Raw genomic sequence first — 22,360 nt, forward strand, 5'->3', positions numbered from 1 at the left:
TATGACACAGTGTGAACCCTAGTTTTTTTGGTCCAAAGAGAAATCTATGCCCAGGCTGGGGGTCCAAACTGCCCATGTCACAGATGGGGAAACTGAGGTGTGGGGAGAGGCAGGGTCTCTGTTCCCTTCCTCAGTGTCCCCCACATACTAATATCTCCACATGTTCCCCCCTGAGTCCAGGGGTCCAATCACCTCCTGTTGTCTTCTTAGAAGGTGGACACCAAGCAGCCATTGCAACCCACCTGCTCTCCCCTTTCATCTGCCCCAGTGGACCCCCTCCCCCTATCTCCAAGCCTCTCTTTGGGTGCCCAGCTCAATCTACTTCCACTCCCTGCTCTGGCTTCATCTTCCCCCACGAAAGAATGTTCTGCACTCTTTCTCTGAACCTTTGCAAGTCCTGTTCCCTCTTCTTATCCAGTGGCAAACTCCTACTCATGCTTCAAGGCCCAGTATAAATGCTCCACCCCTCTTTGGGGGAAGCCCTCCCTGACACCTCTGGCCCAGTTCTGATCCCACAGAGATAGGGAGTATATGGTAGCTCTGCCTCCTTCAGACTGGGGGCTTCTCCAGGATTGTCCAGTCAAAAGTCATCTTCATCCTGTAATTCTTTCCACCTTGATTCACTCATTAATCCTGCTCTGATCCCCCTCTGGGCCTGGACCTGTGCTGGGTGGTGCTGGGATCCCAGGGAGGGGGTCCAGTCCTGGAAGCTGACCTTTGAAGTGGAGGAGGGCGCCCAGCCACCGAGGGGTCTGTTACCCTCCTGTCGAAGCACGTGGGTCACACATTCAGCTGCAGGAGGCACACAGCTGGGCGAGGTCCCTCAGCGACCCCAGAGCCCCTCTCTTCAGTCCCTCCATTTGGGTGAGAGCAAGGGTCAGGGTTGGCTTCGAGAAAGTCTCGGTGCCTGGGGCCTCAGGTCCCGGGTCGGAGTTACATTTCACTCAGGTTGGAGTTAGTCCAGAGTAGGAGATAGCAGGGGGTTACAGACAGGGTCCAATTCGCAGGCTCAGCAGGTCAGGGTCGCCCACTGACATCGGGGGAAGCCTGGCAGGTCTGATCCAGCTCCCTTCCGGGCCCCCCTCCCTCATTATACTATTCCCCACCTCAGAGTCTTCCCGCGTCCGAGTCCCGGGCCCCAGAACTCCCGGGACCCGCACGCCCTCTATGCAAATTTACGGCCCGCCCAATCAGCTCCCGGGGGCGGGGCCGCCCGCTCTGAAGGCCCCTGAGGCTGCCGGGCGCTCGGGATTCTGAGCCGCTTCCTCCAGGTTGGTGCGCGAGAGTCCAAGGGCCCAGGTGTAGCAGGTGCGTGTTGCGTCGGGCCGAGGTTTTTGCGGTGTCCTTTGAATGGCATCTGTGGGCTGGGTTGAGTTTGAAAGTCCGAATGTCCTGCTGTACGAGGGAGAGTTGTGTCTAAGAGGTGTGCAGTCCTAGGATTGTGAGTTTGAGAGGTTATGTGTCCTGGGTTTGTGTGTCCAAAGGGTATGTGTCCAAGGGGTGTGAATCTGAGGGTTGTGTTCCGGGGGGGGGGGTGTTTCAAGGGTTGTGGTTCTGAGTGGTTGTGTGTCCGAAAGGGTGAGTGTCCCAGGGGTTGCATGTCCAGGAGTTATGTCTGAAGGAATGTGTGTCATGTCTGAGGGGTTGTGTGTCCAAAGGGCATGTGTCTGAGGGTTGGGTCAGTTGGGGAATTGTGAGTCCAAAGTTGTGGTGCCATGAGCCCCTGGTATGCGACTGTGAGTTACAGTGGTCCCCTCTCCTGGGTCACATCCCTTTGTGCATCCTGGAGCCCCCTGTGCACAACCATGACCCCATGCCTTCCTGCTGTTGGTGTGCCCTTGTGTGTCGTGGCCCCAGACCTGCAAGTGGCATGACATCCACGTGTGCCTGTGACCGCCATGACCCTCATCCACCCCATGGGGTTTGCACCTCATGCAGTGAACGTGGGGCCTCAGCTGGGCCCACAGGATGCCTTTGTGGCTGAGGGCAGGATGGTGGGCACAGAGCCCTGAGTGGGGCACCACAGCTGCCTGGGCCACTTCCTCCCCGTGCCTCAGTGTCCCATCTGGGCCATGGGTATAGGAAGGATAGTCACAGCCCTCCGAGGTTGTCAGCACATGACAAGCCCGTGGCTGCATTACTTTCATGGTCATGGTCCCCACCCTCTGCCTCTCAGGGTCCAGGGCAGCAGACGTTGCCAACTGGGGTCCCTGGCTATTCCCAGTCCCCAGGCTGCAGACCCAAGAAGTCAGAAATAGCTGAGGCCTTCTGTCTGACCAACTGAGAATCCTCACTGGGGAAGATCAGGACCTCTGGGTCTTTGGCGTCGGGGATGAGAACTTTCAGCCTCTTGGGGTGAAGGAAACGAGGTTTGAAAAAATATTTAGACTTGGAAGGACAAGTGTATGGGGTTTGATTTCAAAGGTCAAAGGAGCTTTGGGAGAAGTCAGCCTTGCGCCCTCCTGTCCCCATACCTGCCTTCCACTACCTGTCTGAGTCCAGGAGTGAATCTTGGCCTCCAGGGAATGGAATTTTGGGACATTTAGAGTCCTGGGGTCTCACCTGCGAGAGCTGGGAACTCGCTATCTGGTCTGAAGCGGCCACTTTGCAGGAGGGAAGACTGAGGCCAGGTGGAAACATGCAGGCCCCTCAGAGAAAGGACGGGCTCAAGGCTGCCCCTCAGCCCCTAGGAGAACTAAAGCCAGGAGTGAGGGGCCCCAGCTTCCTCTCTCCTCTCTGTGTGACCTCAGACAAATCGCTACCCCTTTCTGACCCTGTGACCTGAGCATTTTGAGCCCGATCTTACTTCCCATCTCCAACTAATGATTGATTTCATTAAATCATTACCCAACCAGGCAGACATCTAGAAAATGCGAATTAGAGGAGAAAGGGAGTTAAAATCATTTGTCACCCCAACTCAGATGGAATGAGTATAGACATGTTGGGGGTCTGACCTTCTGGAATATTAGAGGCACATATGCACCTGGAGACAGATGTCATTTGTCAGAGAGTATTTAGCACACTCCTGGGATCCCACGTGGGGTTGGAGAGGTCACCCCAGCCCAGGCCCATGAATCCGAGTGGGGTGTACACAGTGGTTGGGTCCCATTTCTCAGCCTCCCAAAGGTCCTCGCTGAGCCTGCATCTTGGGGGGGTTTGTGAGGCTGCCCACTGGCCCCAGGGAACTCAGGAATGAGTGTCTCAGATCCCATTGGTGCCCAGGCCCACTTCCCAGACTGGGTCGGCGGGGGTGAGTGTGGGGCACGGCCGGACAGCCCTGTGGTATAAGCCCATGCTTGAGCAAGGATCTGGGGTCCCACCGTGTGGCCCTGGGAAGGAGCCTGCTTCCTCCTGTATAAAACAGGGCAGCCGTCTCCGCTTCACTGGACTGTCTGAGTCAAGCTGGTCCTGTGTGTAAATGAGGTGGAGCATGGGCCCGGGAAGACAGCAGGCACTCAGTAACGGGAGGTGCCATCTGAACTATGACCGAGTGGACGTGCCTGTGAGCCCCATCCAGGTCCACCCTCACCCCACCCTCCACCAGGGGCCAAGCAAGCCTCAGGCCTGTCAGCTTTCCTGTCCTGATCGCCTCCAGGTTCAGGTTCACCAGAGGTTGAGGTGGGGTCCTCGGAAGGGAACAATCCAGGCAAGTTGTGATAATGAGTCACTGCTGTGGGCACAGGCCTGCCTCTGTCCAGTTTCCACAATCAGAGCCCCGACCCTCTCCCACTGGACACTGTCCTGGCCTCCTGCTCCCAAAGGACTTCTCACCACAGCAGCCACGGAGTCTGCTGAAAATCCTGAATAGCACCACAGCCACCCCCCTCCCCCGTTCATACACCCTCCATGATTCTCCATTGCTGTACAGCCCACTCTTTCACCCTGATCCCCAAGGCCCCTTGCAGCCTCCCTGCCCTCTTCTGTCTCCAGATGCCCCTTGTTCACCCATACCTGGCAATACCAGCCACGCCTGCACCTGGAACCCACCCAGCACATTCCCACCTCAGGGCCTTTGCACCTGCCATTCCTTCCACCAGGCAGTCTCTCACCCACACCCCTTCATGGCTGGTGTCCTCTAGTCCTTGAGGTCCCCTTTTCAAAAAGTCCCTTCTGGCCCATCTTTCCAAAGCAGCTCCCTCCCCTGCCACCTCCCCCACTGCCTCCCCCTATAGCTGTGGTCCCCAACCTTTTTGGCATCAGGGACCGATTTCATGGAAGACAATTTTTCCACAGACTGGGGGCAGGGGGGATGTTTCAGGTGGTAATGTGAGAGATGGGGAGCGGCAGATGAAGCTTCGCTTGTTCGCCCTCCACTCCCCTCCTGCTGTGCAGCAAGGTTCCTAAGAGGCTGCAGACGGTAGCGGTCCACAGCCCAGGAGTTGGGGACCCCTGCCCTATAGAATTTCATTGGTGAGGGCTCTGTCCCTGACAGTTTACGTGTCTGTCGTCTCCCCCACCAGACTGGGCAATGGGAAAGGTCAGACGGGTCTGTCCACTCCCTGCCCTTGCGTCCTTGGCACCTTGGTCAGCTCCCAGACATTTCTTGGGGAAGAAAGTGGGAACCAGGGATGCCTCAAAGGCCCCATCTTGGGTTCCCCACCTGCTTCGTCTTGGGTCTGCTGGGCTATGGGCTGAGTGTCTTCCTCTCAGCTCTGACAGATGTGCTAATTCCCCAAGCTGGGAGGCCTGGGCCTCTGGGGATGAATTTATGGGGCCCTACGGGGAGATCTTTCTTTGGAACAAAGAGAGAGAAGCCTTGGGTCGTTCCTACAGCTGCCACTGCAGCTTAGGGGACATCGTTGGGGGCCTTCAGTGGCCGAGGGCTCTGACCTGTGTGAGATAGCAGAGTTGGGTTCTGAATGTACGGTCTCTCTCAGCGCCAGGGGTAGGAGTCCCAAGCCCCACGGGAGGCCATTTGCAGTGGCCATGAAAGAGAAAATGGCCTTCCTGGCAGGACCTTCGGTGGACAGTGAGGGCAGCCAGGTCCTGCATGACCCCGGGACGTAGTTTCCTTCCACGGCGGGCACTGGAACCCTCAGAGGGTCAGCCCCTTGGCCTGAGAGAAGCTTGAGCACCATCCGGTGGGCTGTCGTGCTGTGGGCTGTTTAGAGAGGGGTGGGGGAGCAGGGGCCCCCTCAAACTGGCGGCCTGTGGGCCAGATGGGACCTCAAGTTTGTTTTGTGAACCATGAGGTATTTAAAAGAAAATGGAACCCGTTGCCGATGTCTCTTCCGTTTGTTAAGCAGTTGTTTGCTCATTCATTCAAGGAAGGGTGATTGTGGACCTACTGTGTGCCGGACATTGGGAAGGCTCCATCCTTGCCCTCGTGGGACGGACATCTTAGTGGGGCAACAGGATCATCAAAGAAAGTAACAAAGAAGCACCAAAAATATCTGGTAGGACTAAGTGACACAGGGAAAGAGAAATCTGGTCTGGGGAAATTAGCACCTCTAGAAAGAGATTTCTGCCCAGGCTTGAAGGACATGTAGCAGCGTCTCAGACCTGGGTGAGTCTGAGAAGGGCGTTCCGGGGAGAGGGCACAGCGGGGGCAAAAGCCTGGCAATGGGAAAGTGGCAGGTCTGTCTGGGGCTGGTGTTTCAGGTGCCTGAAAAGGGGCGGAAGGTGAGCTGGGAATCTGCTGGTAGATGAGGCCTGTCTAAAGTAGAGGAACAGGTGGGTGAGTGCCTGAGGCACCCCCAGGGCCCATTGTACAAATGGGGAAACTGAGGCTTGGAGCATGTCAGGCAATGAGTGTACAGTGGAGTGGATACCCCCATCTGCCTGTGCCCATAGCCACAGCCAGGCCATCATACCTCTCAGCTCATGGAGCAGGCCTGGGGAGGGGTCTGTGGAGGTGGGTCTGAGGGTCCCCCACTGGCCCTCCGTTTCCCCATGAGTGCCAGAGAGGTCTATAAACAAAGGGACCCCCGCAAAGGGCCTCCTCCAGCTGGAACATTCTGGGTTTCTGGGATTCAGAGCCACACGTGGGTAACACACCCCACCCTCAGACCCCTACAGTCCCCAGGAATACCCCGAAGATCCCCTCAACCCCCTGCCACCTGCACCAGCATAGCTTGTGTTCCCCATGCAGTGTCCGTAGGTGCGATCCCTGAGATCTTCACACCCCACCCTCAGAACCCCCAGCCCCGAACCCACATCTCTCCCCTGGGGAGTGCTCCCACCCGGCCTCAGGAAGCCAGAGGGTGGGCGATACCCCTGCAGGGGATAGAGGCCCTATCTGTGTCTGGGGGCCTGCTTATAATGGGGGACTAGCATGGATCTGGGGAGTCTACATGTGTTTGGGGAGCTCTGTGTGTGTCTAGGAGGGTTGCATGTTGTTGGGGGTCGTGTGTTTGGGGGCGTCTGCATATATTGGGGGTTTGTGTACATTCGAGGGATTGGCAGGTGTTGGGGGACTCTGTGTGTGTCTGAGGGGTCTGCATGTATTGTGGACTGCATGTGTTTTGGGGACTTATGTATGTGGGTGTCGGGGGTGATGCATGTGTTTGGGGGGTCTCCCTGCGAGGGGAATCTCCCAACCCCCTCATCTGTACGTAGTAGGAAAGAGCTTTCTCCCTGACCCCCTGTCCCCAGCACCCTTCCTGGGTCTGCCCGGGGCCCTCACTCTGAGCTGGGCAGCCCAGGGCTGAGGAGAGGTGACCCCAAGGCCTTCTGGGAGGGGTCAGGCCCAGTGATGGCAAAAGCTGCCTGCATAGAGAAAGAGGGCGATATTATCTCCAGAGAGCCCCCCAACTCAGGGAGGTGTCGCCGACCCTCCGCATCTTCTGGGGTAGGAAGCTGAGGCCCAGAGAAGTTTGGTTGTACAGTAGCCACTGCCACAGCCCGCCTTCTCCCCAGGGCAGGTGAGGGACTCCAGGGGCTCTTGTGGGCTGAGCCAGCCCCTAGGTCACCCACAGTGCCCCCCGCCCCGCCCGCTGCTACCTGGGCCACCATCTCCCCAGGCTCCCAGGGGAGAAGGCGGCCCAGGGCCCCGGCTCGGGGAGGAGGGGTGTCGCCAGCAGCTGGGGTGGGAGCCGCTGGAGCCCTCAAGAGAGGGGAGGGGGGGTCCCGACTTTCCAAGGGGCTCTTCCTGTCGCCTGTAATGAGGTACTTGGGGAGCAGGTGATGAAACCACCGCCTGGGTTGCATGAGGCGGGGCCACCGGCCTAATTTGCTGCAGGGCCCAGGAGCAGCGCCCCCTCCCCGCTTCGCCGCGTCCCACGGGCCCTCATCTCCCCCAGGCCACCCACCTGCCTCTCACTTCTCCTTTCCTCCTCTCCTTTCCTCGCCGGCCTGGGTCCCCCACCAAACTGAGGCCTCTGAGCTCAAGGGTCTGGCAGCGTGACTTTGCCACTTGTCCCTCCATTAAAGCCCCACTGGGAGGCAAGAAGGGGAACTTGACTCTTCCTGATCTTTTCTCAAACCTCACTGCAAAGCCTTTTATATCAGGATTCTGTGACCCATTTTGTGGGGGAGGAAGTAGGGGTCTGATGTTGCCCAGCGTGTCACAGTAAGTGTCACTGTGGTCTTGCAAGATGGCACGCTGACTCAGCATCCTCAGTTCCAAGGCCCCTCTCCCTTCTGGCTTCTGGGAGGCCAGAAGCCAAGGTTGATAGATCCCTCCACTGCCCCCTCCTCCCCAGCTGGTGGGAGAAGGATTCTCGCTCCCATTTACAGGTGAGAAAACTGAGTCCTTCCACAGGGAGAGGCCAGCAGTGAAGGGTCAGTGGGAGGGTGGGATTCCTTCCAGACCCCCATCTCCATCACCAGGGGGCTAAGAGACCTCGTAGAGAGAGATGACAGTCATGGCCTGAAGGACTGCAGCGGTGTTTGTTGATGGACTTAGTGACCACAGGTATCACCTTAGAGAGTTTACGATGCTCCAGGCACTCATGAGATCTTCCTTTGTACCCCTAGTTCCCCCCTCCAGAACAACGCTCAGGCCTGAGACCCCAGGCCCCCTCCCAACCCCAGGCATATGCCACCAGCACGTCCTGTCCCCTTGGTCGCCAAACAATCCATCCTCTTCTGCCTACCTGCAGCCCCTGTCCCAGTTCAGGCCCCACATCTCCCACCTAGACACCTGCCCCAGCCTCTCCCGGCCACCTTGCTCCTGCGCAGACAGGTGCTGTTTCTCATGGCAGCCATGACTAGGGACAAGGTTTGTTTTGGGTTTTGTTTTGGTTTTTGTTTTTTTGGCCGCGCCGCACAGCATGGGAGATCTTAGTTCCCAGACCAGGGATCGAACCCATGACCCCTATAATGGAAACATGGAGTCTTAACCACTGGACGGTCAGGGAAGTCCCCAGGGATGAGGTTTTTAAAAAAATCTTTTGGTTGAGATAAATCACATAGAGAAAAATGCAAAAATCATTGGAGTAGGGCTAAAAAATTTGCACAAACTGAACACACCTATGTATCCAGGTCCTGGCCCGGGGAACAGGACACCCCAGTCCCCGGACTCCCGCTGTCCTGTCACAGTACCTGCTCCAGGTGGCCACTGTGCTCATATCCATCACTGTAGGTGAGTTTTGCCTGTTCTGGAACTTCATATAAATGGAATCACATGGTGTGTCCTCTCTATGGAGCCCAGTATTGCTGAACTGGCACATGGTCTGAGAGATTCACCTATGTGGTGGCATGGAGGTGGAATGCATCCTTTTTCTGTGCTGTATAGTAGTCTTGCATAGAATCTACCAAAAATCATTTACCAGTTCTCCCATTGAGGGCATTTGAGTTGTTTCCAATTTGGGGCTATGACAAATGAGGCTGCTGAGAACATTCTTATCTGTGTCCTTTGGTAAAACATGGACACTTTTCTCTTAGGTGAATGTTGAAGAGAAGCGTCGCTGGGTCAAAGGGTAGATGCATGTTCAGCTTTAGTAGGTGCCAGACAGTTTTCCAGAGTGGCTCTACTTCTTTCTTTTTCCACCAGCAATGCATGGAGGTACAAGGGGATTATTTAAACTGTAAAATCATATCCTGACCCTCCCCTGCCTCCAAGCTCTCTGTGGCTCCCTAATGCCCTCAGAGTAAAACCCACACTCGTCACTGTGGCCCACAAGGACCTATGTGATCCAAGTGCCACAACTCTCCCCACCACCAGTCCCCTCCCCTCTCTCCCTTGCTCGCACTGTCCAGCTATAGAGATTTCTTTGCTTTTTTTCAAAATGCCAAACTCATGATCACTCTGAGCCTTTGCCCTTGCAGTTCCCCCTGCCAGGAACACCCTTGCACCAGATCTCCCCACAACTGACTCTTCCTTTGCTTGGCTGTGTCTTTCTTGGGCTTTGGGTCTCAGTTCAGATGTCACCTCTTCAGAGAGATCTTCCTTGAAATCCCTGGCTTCTAACATTGCCCCTTTCGTGGTCAATACTTCTCTCTTTTTAGACTTAGGTTCTGACCTACAAGAGCTTCATAAAATGACTTGGGCAGTTCCCATTGTTTTCAAAGGTCTGGGGTAGTTTAAAGAACATTTCGCCTTCCTGTCCTTTAAGATTTGATAAAATAACCATAAAACTGTCGGGGCCTGTTGTCCTTTTAATGGTAGGTCTCAAGTCACTTTTCTAATCTTCTGTGGTCATTGGTCTACTTAAGCTTTCTACTTCTTTTGAGGTCAGTTTATCACAATGGTTGGCACTTGATAAATGCCAAGTATGGGGGGCAAAGAAAGGGGTGGGAGGTATTGGACTCTTGACTTCAAATGCCCACTCCCCTGTCCATCTGCTCAGGGCCCCATCCAGCCCTTCCACTGAGGCCCAACTGCATGCCTCCTCCTTTGAGACGCCCTCTTGGATTTCTCCTGACTCTTCTTCCCTTTCCTGGGTCGATGAGTCCACCTGTGCCTCTCTGCTGGGCAGATGCCATAAGCTCTCTGCTTTCTAGCTGGACATTGGTGGGGGTGGGGGGGACATGCGCACAGAAGAGTACTCCCCTAACCTCAGCCTCCCCCCTCGTGCCCTGCAGATTCAGCAGGCACCACCACCTCCCCCCAGCAGTTCTGGTCACGCCAACATCTGGAGAAGGGGCCGCCAGGTCTGTCTGCTGCTTGGGGTGGGGATTTGCATGTGAGTACAAATATATATGCACACCCTGGGCCTTCCGCCTGCCTCCGCATTCCTTGGCTGGCCCTTCACACCTGGGCCTGAGGCAGGTCAACGCTGAGTGGCTGGATTTGCATGCCCGTGTATTTCTGGGTAGGGAGTCAGCTGGGGGAGTCTGAGAGGAAGTTGTTGAGGGAAGCTGGGGGGAGTTCAGATGTGTCCCTGTTGACCTGCTCCCTTCACCAGATCTTCCCAGTCACCCCTCTGACTTGTCCTGAGGGTCTTCCAGTCTTGGGGAGAGGGAGAGAGCTGGATATACGACCCCCTTAGCCCCACAGAGTCAGAACTGGAGGGGATGGATGGAGGCTCTGGGAGACCAGAGTGAGGGCAGGGAGGGCTTCACGGAGGAATGGATTTTTTTGAGCTAGGTTTCTGAAATGTGAATCGGAGTTGGCCAGGTGCAGAAAGGGCAACAAGGGCTTTTCAGGCAGAGATATTTTGTTGAAGGTAGAGAACGATGGGCAGGAGCTGATTGGGGCAGGGCCTTTCTTACTTTTTAAAAAATTTATTTTATTTATTTGGCTGCGCCGGGTCTTAGTTGCAGCACGTGGGATCTTCGTTTCAGTGGGCAAGATCTAATTCCCTGGCCAGGGATTGAACCCAGGCCCCCTGCATTGGGAGCGCAGAGTCTTTTTTTTTTTTTTTTAATATTTTTCTTTCTTTTTATTTATTTATTTATTTTTGGCCGTGTGGGGTCTTCATTGCCGCGCGTGGGCCTTCTCTAGTTGCGGCGAGCGGGGGCTACTCTTCATTGCGGTGCGCGGCCTTCTCATTGCAGTGGCTTCTCTTGTTGCGGAGCACAGGCTCTAGGTATGTGGGCTTCAGTAGGTATAGCACTCGGGCTCAGTTGCTGTGGCTCACGGGCTCTAGAGCGCAGGCTCAGTAGTTGTGGCGCACGGGCTTAGTTGCTCCACGGCACATGGGATCTTCCAGACCAGGGCTCGAACCCTTGTCCCCTGCATTGGCAGGCGGATTCTTAACCACTGGGGAGCGCGAAGTCTTAAGCGCTGGACCACCAGGGGAGTCCCTGGGGCAGGGCCTTGAATGGCAGGCTGAGGACTGGAGCTTCCTTCTTCCTGAGGGCAGTGAGGGGCCATGAGGAGTGCTTGAACAGTGAAGGGGCATGGTCAGCTCTGTGCTGGGTAGGTCCCTCAAGGACCAGGGCAGGGGATGACTTTGGTTCCTGGGTGAGGATTGGGAGCTCCAAGGTCATCAAAGTTCAGAAGACTCAAACCCCTGTGTAAGTCCATCTTCACCTGTCCGGCCTGGCTCCAGAGATGGCAGAGGACCTAGTGGCTTCTAGAGGACCCAAAGAGCCCTAGAGTACAGTGACTTAAAGTGCAAGATTCAGGCATAGCACAGAGGGGGCCTCACCCCCAGTCTCTGCCCAGATGGACACAGCCCTGGCCTCCCGGTAGTTTCCTGTCATCTCTACCCCTGCCCCCAACTGTCCTGCTCCCCATGGCAGCCATGGCCAAGTTTTTAAAGTCCTGTGCCTTTTTTTTTTTTTTGCGGTATGCGGGCCTCTCACTGTTGTGGCCTCTCCCGTTGTGGAGCACAGGCTCCGGATGCGCAGGCTCAGCGGCCGTGGCTCACGGGCCCGGCCGCTCCGCAGCATGTGGGATCTTCCCGGATCGGGGCACGAACCCGTGTCCCCCGCATCGGCAGGCAGACTCTCAACCACTGCGCCACCAGGGAAGCCCCAAAAGTCGTGTGCCTTCTTGCTCAAAGCCCTCCCACGGCTGTATACTGCTCTTAGACCAAAACTCACAGGCCTCCCTGCAGCTCAGAGGACCCGGAGTGGCCCTGCCTCTGCAGCCTCTCCTGCTGGCCTCCTCACTCCAGTCTTTTTTTTGTTGTTCAGATAGCATGTTTTTTATTTTTTTATTTTTTTAAACATCTTTATTGGGGTATAATTGCTTTACAATGGTGTGTTAGTTTCTGCTTTATAACAAAGTGAATCAGTTATACATATACATATGTTCCCATGTATCTTCCCTCTTGTGTCTCCCTCCCTCCCACCCTCCCCTCACTCCAGTCTTATTGGTGCATCTCCTCCCTCCTGAGGGCCTTTGCACCTGCCACTCCTGCCTGGAACTTACTTCCTGTCTGGTTCTTGGGTCTCAGTTCAGAGAAACTCCCCCTGACCTTCTGACTCTTGGGACTCCCCCATTATGTGAACCCTGCCCTAACCAGGATGTCCTTGTCTAAAATGGGGACAGATTGAGAAGAGGCCAGAGTTGATCTTCCAGGCCCAGAGACTCATGTCCAAGTCCCATGTTCCCATGGGACCCCAGGCGTGGGGGGCATTTCCTGAATCATCTTGGCAGCGAGACCTCCCAGCCAGTGCCCTCCTTCTGTCCCCAGGGACCTGTCAGGGCGGGGATAATGCACCCCAGCCGTGGGAACTAGCCTGATTCCAGCCGGGGATTAAAATTAGCCCCAGAGGTTAAATTTAGCAAGTTAAGCTGGAGCTGGGGGGCTGAGATGGGGGCTTTCGTTGGCCTGGGATTTGCATAGCTGTGACCGCTCAGAGACCCAACCCAGAGAAGGTGTAGGGTGTGTCTGCGAGCCACATATGACAGACTGGGGCATTTCATACTTCCAGCCCTGGGTCTGTGGGAAGATGAGGTACCCTGCTCAGACCCCTCGGGCTGGGGTGTGGGAAGCAGGTATGGCTACTCCCAGAGACAGGCCTACATTTCCCTATACTTGCCAAGAGCTCATTTCCAGGCCTTGTGCCAGGTACTCTGTATTTCATACCCACCCCATTCACAGAACAGCAAACTGAGGCCGAGGGAGAGGCCTCCCTTGCTAAAGACCGCTCTTCTGTTCAGAGGCTGGCTGAGACCTGAGAGCAGGCCCACTTCACCCTGGGCAGGCCTCAACCACCTATGACATGGGAGGGTTGGGGGAGTGGAGTGTGGTCATAGAGTTGGCAGAGGGGATCTCGAGGGCCATGGAGTGGCTGTCTGTACAGTGGGGTGGGTGCCACTGAACAGGAAACATGACTCCTTGATTCCAAGGAGTCCTGCATGAGGGCTGCTGGGAAAGTCCTGGACCGTGTCTTGGGTGCATGCTGCCCTCACTGAGCTGCCCATTCTCACCTTTGGGGCCCCCACCAGGGAGATCCAAGATCCCCATGGGGAAGATTCCAGAGTTTCTCTCCGGTTTGCCTGGGCCTACCCCATCCCCCAGTCTGAGGGTTCCAAGCTTAAGTCTTTCCAGGGCATTCCCCCCTCCTCCCGCTGGATGGTGGGGCAGGGATAGGGTTTCTCTTATGCTTCCCCCCAACTTTTTATTTTATTTTTATTTTTTGGCCACACCACGCAGCATGTGGGATCTTAGTTCCCCGACCAGGGATCGAACCCGCGCCCGCTGCACTGGAAGCGTGGAGTCTGAACCACTGGACCACCAGGGAAGTCCCCACACACACCATTTTTAAAATAGAAATCTATAATCACTGAGGGAGAAATGTTAGAAAATTCAAAAGATCAAAAAGAAAAAAAAAAAAAGACAAAAAGCCTACACATTGTATGATTCCATTTATAAGAAGTGTCCAGAACAGGCAAATCCATAGAGAGAGAACATAGATTAGTGGCTGCCAGGGGCTGGGGGGAGGGGAATGGGGAGTGGCTGCTAATGGGGCTGGGGTCTCTTTTTGGGAGGATGAAAATTTTCTGGAACTAGATAGATGTGATGGTTGTACAACGCCGTGGATGCTCTAAATGCCACTGAATTGCTCACGTTAAAATGGCGAGTTTTATGTTATGTGAATTGCATCTCAATTTTTAAAATCGGGAAAAAACTCACCCATAAATTTCCACCCAGCGTTGACTCCCAGATTGAGCATTTCCTTCTAGTCTTTTTTCCACTCTCAGTACAGTTTTTCATTTGTTGTTGTTGTTGTTTTTGCGGTACGCGGGCCTCTCACTGTTGTGGCCTCTCCCGTCGCGGAGCACAGGCTCCAGACGCGCAGGCTCAGTGACCATGGCTCACGGGCCCAGCCGCTCCGGGGCATGTGGGATCCTCCCATACCAGGGCTCGAACCCGTGTCCCCTGCAGTAGCAGGCAGATTCTCAACCACTGCACCACCAGGGAAGCCCCTCAATACAGTTTTTAAATATATGTTTTATATATTTTTAATATATGTTTTCTGGTAACCACAGCCCTCAACCTTGCTCATCGAAGGGCTATTGTGGGATTGAATGAGTTCAAAAGTGTCTGCTGTGTGGACCAGGCTTACTTTCAGAGGCTCAGGATCACTGAGCACCGCTGGGTACCAGCACTGGATGGCCCTCCAACCTGGCCTATAGAGACCTTTTAAGCTGTCGCCTTTTAAGGTGCGTACACAGCACCTGCCGTCTGCAAGGCAGATCTGAATGCCCTTTGTGGGTTAGCTCATTTTATGCTCCAGCAGCACTGGGCAATGCACCACACTGTTATCCCCGCTGCACAGACACGGGGTCAGGCTCCCTCTAGGTCCCACAGTTACCAGCTTGTTTTGCTTTAAAGCTTCAGGTGGGGGCACCCATACCTCTCAATCTTTCCCCCTTGGTCAGCCTTCTCCTTATAAAACATTGGTCTGAAGGTGTTCAATGAGCATTTGCTGCATCCTGGGCTGGTCGAGGGTGTGGGCTGTGGGGATGACCCAGCCTGCCTTGATCTTCCCCATCATCTCCCTTTCAGCACCTGGCAGGGGCAGGAGGAAGATAGGGGGTAGACTGGGGTGCCTGTCCCCACTCTCCACCCACCTACTCTGTCCTCTTCTCCTCCCCGCCCCCCCAACCCCCAGACCAAGGACACTCCACCCAGCCTGGGACAATGGGGAGGAAGAAAATTCAGATCTCACGCATTCTTGACCAAAGGAATCGGCAGGTGAGTTCAGTGGGTGGGCCAGTGGTTCGGGGAAAGGCATTCCTGGCAGGGGACATGGCCTGGGCAAAGGTCTGGCCATCTGGGAGAACTGCAAGGGAATAAGGAGACTTGATGCAATGTCAGGAGTTTGAGATGTAGCCTTTACTCATTCTCATGATGATTATTTCACTGATTCTCCTTGATGACTGGAGCCCCAGTCACAGGGGAGATGGAACTCAATACAAATACACCCAACTCAAAGCGCCGGACCAGAGAGAGACACAGAACTGGGGAAGCTCAGAGAGGGAGTGTGGGCTCTGCCTGGAGGCCAAGGTAAACTTACCAAAGGAGAGGACATTTGGGCTGGGTTTTGAAGCATCGATAGGAGTTTGCCATGTTAAGAAGTGAGAAGGAGTAGTATAGCCAGAAAGAACAGCACATGCAAAGGCATGGAATCACGAGGCATGTTCAGGCAACAATTAGGCCCCTCCACCTCCCCTCTCACCATCCCAAATCTTTGTCTTCTCCTGCCCCGCCTGTGGGTCCGGGGTCCAGGTGACATTTACCAAGCGGAAGTTTGGGCTGATGAAGAAGGCCTATGAGCTAAGTGTACTCTGCGACTGTGAGATCGCCCTCATCATCTTCAATAGCGCCAACCGCCTCTTCCAGTACGCCAGCACGGACATGGACCGTGTGCTACTGAAGTACACAGAGTACAGTGAGCCTCACGAGAGCCGCACCAACACCGACATCCTCGAGGTACCCCTGGGACCCACCTCCCTGGCCTCATGAAGCCCAGCACACTCTGCTCACCCAGAGCCTAGGGACTCTTGGTTTGCACAAAAGATGAGCGTTGCAATTTGGCTTTGCTGCTAGTCAAAGCAGGTTTGGGGTAATAGAGTGTCCCTTTTAGGGGCAACTTCCTGGATAGTGGAAATAAAAAACATCGAGGGCCCCACTATGTGCCCCTCACACACATCATCTCATTTGTTCCTGTTACCCATTTGGTGAGTACAGACACAGAGAAGAAAAGGTACCACAAAGCAAACAGACCTCACTGAGGTCCAGGAATGTTTTTTTTTTTTGTGGTACGCGGGCCTCTCACTGCTGTGGCCTCTCCCGTTGTAGAGCACAGGCTCCGGACGCGCAGGCTCAGTGGCCATGGCTCACGGGCCCAGCCGCTCCACGGCATGTGGGATCTTCCCGGACCGGGGCATGAACCCGTGACCCCTGCATCGGCAGGCGGACTCTCAACCACTGTGGCACCAGGGAAGCCCCAGGAATGTTTTTGCTTGAGCTGCTGTATCCTCAGGAGAAAGAGGCAGGAGCAGCCCCTGCATTAGCTGGGCAGCCCTCACACCCACGACCCAGGATGGGCAAGATCACTGTCACTTTGGATGTGGGCATCTTTACCCAGGGCGGGAAGCTAAAGCCACTGGGCTGGAGAGAGCAGCGGGCTAGGACTGCACCCAGGAAGCCCCAATGTGGCAGAGGTTGGGGAGAAGCTGGCACAGGAGAGGCAGGGGTCCAGGAGTGTGCTGGTCACTGCTCCTATGTGGGTGGCAACTTAGGAGAACCTATAAAGTTGTCCTCAGGTGCTCAGTCAGCTGACATTTATTAAGCACCTACTGCACGCCAGGCTCCGAGGCTGCACCTGGGTGCAGAATGGAGGAACTGAATCACACTCAGAAGCAGTGTTAGGATAATCCCAGCAGGCCTGGGTGCATCTCGGCCTCTACTGTGTGACCCGGGCCTCTCTGGTCCCAGGGCAGGACAGTCCCTCTCTCACACATAGTTGGAACTTACTAGGTGATAACTCACTGGGGGTTTTGGTTAATAGGATTTGGCTGGAGCAGGCTGTGCTTGCACCCTGCCTGCCCACAGAGCTGGATGGGATAGGTCCTCCCCTCTCCCGTAGAACCAGGTTCCTTGGCCAGGATGGGGGGAGTGTCACCCTGTTGTCTCCCCTTTCCACAGACACTGAAGCGGAGGGGCGTGGGCCTTGATGGACAAGAGCTGGAGCCAGAGGAGGTGATTGAGGGGCCAGGAGAGAAGCTGCGGAGGCTGGCAGGTGATGGGGGTGACCCAGCCTTGCCCCGACCCCGGCTCTACGTAAGTGACTCCCTGCCCCGCCATGAATGGGGCCCTTCCCCCACTTCTGAGGTCCAAATGGCTGAGGCCGAGATTGAGAGAGAGACTTAAGACCAGGAATCATGGAATTTGGGGTCAGGTTTCTGCCTGGGTGGGCAGAGAAGGCTTCCTGGAGAAGTGGGCATTATAGCAGGGGCTTTGAAGGATGGAAAAGAGTTCAACAGGCAGACAGTTCCTTCCTTTTTTTTTTTAATTTTAATTTTAATTTTTGGCTGCATTGGGTCTTCGTTGCTGTGCGTGGGCTTTCTCTAGTTGTGAGCGGCAGCTACTCTTTGTTGTGGTGCATGGGCTTCTCATTGCAGTGGCTTCTCTTGAGGCAGAGCTCAGGCTCTAGGCACGTGGGCTTCAGTAGTTGCAGCATGCAGACTCATTAGTTGCGGCACACGGGCTTAGTTGCTCCGTGGCATGTGGGATCTTCCCGGACCAGGGCTTGAACCCGTGTGCCCTGCATTAGTAGGCAGATTCTTAACCACTGTACCACCAGGGAAGTCCCAGTTCCTTCCTTTCTTTGATTCATCAAACACCCTGGGAAGCCCCCTCAGGGTCAACCCTATGCTGATTAAGAAGCCTCAGCTCTGGGCCTAGCTGTCAAGGAGCGACAGAGGCAGACACAGGCTCCCCCAGCCATGTGGCATTAGGCCAGTGGGAGGAGTAGTGAGGACTTACAGAAGGTGGAGGCTGGCGACTGAACTCATTGGGATTTTCTGTCTTGGACTTGATGCCCTCATTTCCACATTCCTCAGCCAATCCTGTCCTCTCTGCCCTCAGCCAGCAGCTCCCACTATGCCCAGCCCTGACATGGCATATGGGGCCCTGCCCCCACCAGGCTGCGACCCCAGTGGGCTTGGGGAGGCCCTGCCTGCCCAGAGCCGCCCATCCCCCTTCCGTCCAGGAGCCCCTAAAGCTGGGCCCCCAGGTAAGCATGGGGCATAGGCCCTGGGGGAGGAGGGGTGGTGGTCCCAGGGGGGCTGTGCAAGGTGGGAATGTTGGCTCTGGCCCTGCTTGGCTGTGGGCATCACTCTGGACCTCAGACTCCATTAGATGACATGGCCACCTGCCCTCTCTCTGGGGGTCTCCTGCTCCCCAGGCCTTGCGCACCCTCTCTTCTCAGCAAGCCACCTTGGCAGCAAGACACCACCGCCCCTGTACCTGGCAGTGGATGGGAGGAGGCCAGACCTGCCTGGTGGCCTGGCTGGGGCCCGAGGCGGACTGAGCACCTCGGTGAGTGAGGGGAAGGTGTGGAAGGGCTGTGGGGGCAGGGTGGCCTGGGTGTGGGCCTCAGTTTCCCCTTTCCCCTGTCTCTCCACAGAGAGGCCTCTATGGTAGCCTGCAGAGTCCGTGCTCCACTGCCACCCCAGGACCCCCACTAGGGAGCTTCCCCTTCCTCCCTGCAGGTCCCCCAGGTATGCACCCGCTGTGGGAGGCATCCACACCCCTGCCTGCCGGGGGTCCACACTCCCCCGCCCTCCAGAACTGAAAACTGGCCTGTGGGGTGGGTCAGACTTGAGCAAGGGGCTCCCTGAGGTCAGGGCCTCAGTTTACTCTTCCTGCCCCCCCCCCCAGAATATGGCCTGGGAGACCCCCCTCCGCCCCCAGGCTTGCTGCAGCCCCCCACCCTGGCCCCCTGGCAGCCCTCCAGGGGTGATGGGCCCCCGGTCACCCCCGCCCAGCCCAGGTAAGTGCCCCGACTGCCTCCTTGCACGCTCCCTCCCACCCCGGGTTCACGGGTGGGGCTCCTCCAAGTCTTCCAAGCCCCAGCCACTGCTGACCCCTGGTGGCCACTCCCGGTTCTGCACTTAGCCCCTCCCGACTGGTCCTGGTGGGGATGGGAGGCTATTTTGGAGGCCCCAAGAGGGATCGCCACCCCCTCCTTTCCCAAGGTCCTCCTGCCCAATCTTTGCCCAAGCCATGCCACTTCCATGGCTTCCCTCGCTGAGCTCACGGCACCGCTCCTCTCTCTCTCTCTCCCTGCAGTGGGGGCCGCAGCCTGGGCGAGGAAGGCCCTCCAGCCCGCGGCGCCTCCTCGCCTGCCCCACCAGTCAGCATCAAGTCCGAGCGCCTCTCGCCGGCCCCTGGAGGCCCCGGCGACTTTCCAAAGGCCTTCCCCTACCCCTTGCTCCTGGCCCGGCCCCTGGCAGAGCCCCTACGGCCTGGGCCCCCCCTGCGCCGGCTGCCCACTACCGACGGCTGGCCCCGGTAGTAGGCCCGGGGGTGGCACCGATTCTGCCCCTCACACCAGGCGAGGTGAGGGCACGTGGGGTCCCAACCTCCCTCCCTGTGTCCTTGGAGAAGACCCAGCAGTTACGACCCTCTCCGCGGCAGGGGCCTGGAGGGGGGAAAGCCTTGTTCGGATCCAAGGTTGGGGTGCTCCTTTCCCTCTTCCCGTGTGTGTGTATCCATCAATAAAACACACGGGGTATCCGTGAACGAAACCGTCGCTGCTCAGAGCCACACCCCCTCCCGGGTCCTCCCATCTCTTCCCCAGCGGCCTCAGTCTTGCCTTGTCGTGTCTTGGATGCCCACTCCAGAACCTGACCCTGAGAGGAGGACTCCAGCGCTGCTTGGGAAGGGGGGTGGGGGGCAGAAGCGGGGTCGGAGTTGGGGGGGACGGGGACGTAAGGGGAGGAGCCCTGGAGGGGGCGCCAACGAGCAGGTGACGCCGTGCTCAGCCCGCTGGGGGCCCTAGGGCACCGCACAGAGTGGGCACCTAGAGTGGTTCCACCCCAGTGGTGATGGGCTGGGCTATTTACGCTCCAGCTCCTGAAGGTGTTGGGTCAAGGGCTCAGTCTGGGTTGCAATCGCTTGCAGCAAGAGGCAGTGGGGAACCGTGAATGTTGGGCTGTGGGAGCGCTGGAGCGGCCACTACACTCTTCATCTTTTAAATGGGCATATCCCTTGATCTCTTTTTTTTTTTTTTTTTTGCGGTACGCGGGCCCCTCACTGTTGTGGCCTCTCCCATTGCGGAGCACAGGCTCCGGACGCGCAGGCTCAGCGGCCATGGCTCACGGGCCCAGCCGCTCCGCGGCACGTGGGATCCTCCCGGACCGGGGCACGAACCCGTGTCCCCCGCATCGGTAGGCGGACTCTCAACCACTGCGCCACCAGGGAAGCCCCTCCCTTGATCTCTTGACCCAACGATTTCCACCGGAGGGAGGAGGGAGCCAGGCGTTTATCCACCCACTTTGGGGTGGTGCAAACACTCTCCACTTCGGCCTGTCCTGTGTAAGGGCAGACTTGGGGATCCAGGAGGGAGCCAGAGGGAGCTCCATTTGTTCCTCCCCTCCAACCACCCCCCAGGTGGTCTCAGTGGGATCTTTATAACACTCAGATCTGTCCCCTGACCTTCCTGAGCTCCTCAGCTGCCCTCACCCACTCTGTCTCCTGCCCTGAGGCCCTTAGAAATACTTGCTGTTCCAAGCTAGGGCCATGCTGGTCCTTCCTCCTGGGCCACCTCCTGCAACCCCCAACTGGCCTCCTTTTTAGACTGCTTCCTACCCTCCAAGGCCTAGCTCCCTGACCCCTCCTGCAGGAAGCCCTCTCACTGCCCCAAGCTGAGAAATGGCTCTGACAATTCTCAAAGGGTCTTTTTAGTGGAGATCACCGATCTGGACGAGAATGTGAAAAACACACGGTGTTGGTATCAGTGTTGTTTATAAGATTTGTATGCCCCTACCCCACCATCATTCTACGAAGGTCCAAAGCTGATTGGTCCAGCTTGGCTGTGGGCGAGTCATCTTGACCAATAATTTCAAGACCCTTGTCCCCTGTCACCCCAGCCCTCCACAGAGGACTTTTTCAGTAAAATTCAATGCCTTGCATTCCACCATTAGCGCACACAGACCTGGATGTGGATACAGAGGCAAAAATGTGTGCAGCCTTCGCAAACAGTCGCCTCCCTTTCTCCTATAGTCCCCCTTCCCAGCCAAGACTTTCCATGGACTCCTTTGACGGGTAGGGAGAGAGGGGAAAATGTGTACAGTACCAGACCATTTTTTGTCCTCCAATCTTCCTGGTCCTCGACACCTTCATCCCCTGTGAAGTTGGGGCTTTGGAGCCCTAGTTTCCAGGGGAGAAACATGGCACGATCAAGGTTTGTGAAAGCCTCCCTCCCTGGGGCTTCTGTGGCGTGAGGTGGAGGTGGGGTCCAGGAACAAAAGAGGCAGGAGGCCGAGGGACAGTGGAGGGACACTCCAGGGTGTGTTTGGAGGTAGAGCTACCAGGACCTGCAGATGGCTCGGATGTGGGGTAAACGGTTTCACGGGCAACTCGCAGCCCCCTCTTACAACGCAGGGAAACTTGCAGAAAATGCAGAGTGTGTAGGGTGAACTCAAGGCTTCTGTGGAGTGTTTAAGTTAGGCTGGAGAGCTCTCTCACCCAACTCAGATTCAGGTTCTAAATCGTCCCCACCTGCTCCCTTCTGTCCCTTCCCACCCTCAGAGGAGGGGTGAGGCATTGTCTCCACCCCAGCCTATGACAGTAGCCTCTGGGGATCCAGCTGAACACACAGCCCCTGCCACCCCAGCAGCACCATTGCCACATGCACCACGGTCACCACGCAGGTACAACTTTCTCCAACTGGGTTACCCTTCTGGGGATCCCCTTCCTCAGGTCACAAGGACCCTGGCCAGGCACATGGGGTGGATGAACCGTCAACCTGATGGCCCCCCGCAGTGTCGCAGTCACAGCTCCCCATACAACCAGACACAGGACCAGGGACTTGGGAGGAGGAGAGAGGCCAAGGCAGCAGGTCCTCTGGGGGAAACTGAGGCATGTCCAGAAAGGGCCGCTTTTTCAGCCTCTGGATCTTACCCACATTGTGGATAAGAAGGTGGGCCAGTCTCTGAAGTCAGTGCCCACAGAGTAAGTGCCGAGCGTGGAGTTCATAAAAATGTGGGCTGCTTTCAAACGCTCGGGAGAGGGGCTTCCCTAGTGGCACAGTGGTTGAGAGTCCGCCTGCCGATGCAGGGGACACGGATTCGTGCCCCGGTCCGGGAAGATCCCACGTGCCGCGGAGCGGCTGGGCCTGTGAGCCATGGCCGCTGAGCCTGTGCGTCCAGAGCCTGTGCTCCGCAATGGGAGAGGCCGCAACAGTGAGGGGCCCGCGTACCGCAAAAACAAAAACAAACAAAAAAAAACGTTGCATTCAAACACTGGGGAGCCTCAGGGCCATTTGGTGTGGCTCTGTGTCCTCATCCCTGAGAGGCTGCACTTTCACCATCTGCCGTTAGGTGGCGCCCTGTAGTGCCCTT

At 56.5% G+C, this 22,360-nt stretch overlaps 1 protein-coding gene across 2 annotated transcripts in view; it reads left to right on the plus strand.

The window, feature by feature from the left end:
* The window catches only part of MEF2B (myocyte enhancer factor 2B), a 22,733-nt gene extending 3,197 nt beyond the window's left edge, over positions 1-19,536 (plus strand). The window contains exons 2-11 of one of the 2 annotated variants that reach the window (XM_032627199.1): positions 8,425-8,524; positions 9,967-10,067; positions 14,899-14,981; positions 15,516-15,719; positions 16,938-17,072; positions 17,880-18,027; positions 18,199-18,332; positions 18,421-18,514; positions 18,675-18,786; positions 19,086-19,536. In XM_032627199.1, the coding sequence (XP_032483090.1) occupies positions 8,425-8,524; positions 9,967-10,067; positions 14,899-14,981; positions 15,516-15,719; positions 16,938-17,072; positions 17,880-18,027; positions 18,199-18,332; positions 18,421-18,514; positions 18,675-18,786; positions 19,086-19,311 (1,337 nt within the window). In that variant the 3' untranslated portion in view covers positions 19,312-19,536. The remainder of the gene's footprint in view (positions 1-8,424; positions 8,525-9,966; positions 10,068-14,898; positions 14,982-15,515; positions 15,720-16,937; positions 17,073-17,879; positions 18,028-18,198; positions 18,333-18,420; positions 18,515-18,674; positions 18,787-19,085) is intronic. The other variant, XM_032627200.1, reaches the window with a different exon arrangement.
* The last annotated feature ends 2,824 nt before the right edge of the window (positions 19,537-22,360 follow it).

Source organism: Phocoena sinus, chromosome 3, assembly GCF_008692025.1.
Source record: "Phocoena sinus isolate mPhoSin1 chromosome 3, mPhoSin1.pri, whole genome shotgun sequence".
NCBI lineage: Eukaryota > Metazoa > Chordata > Mammalia > Artiodactyla > Phocoenidae > Phocoena > Phocoena sinus.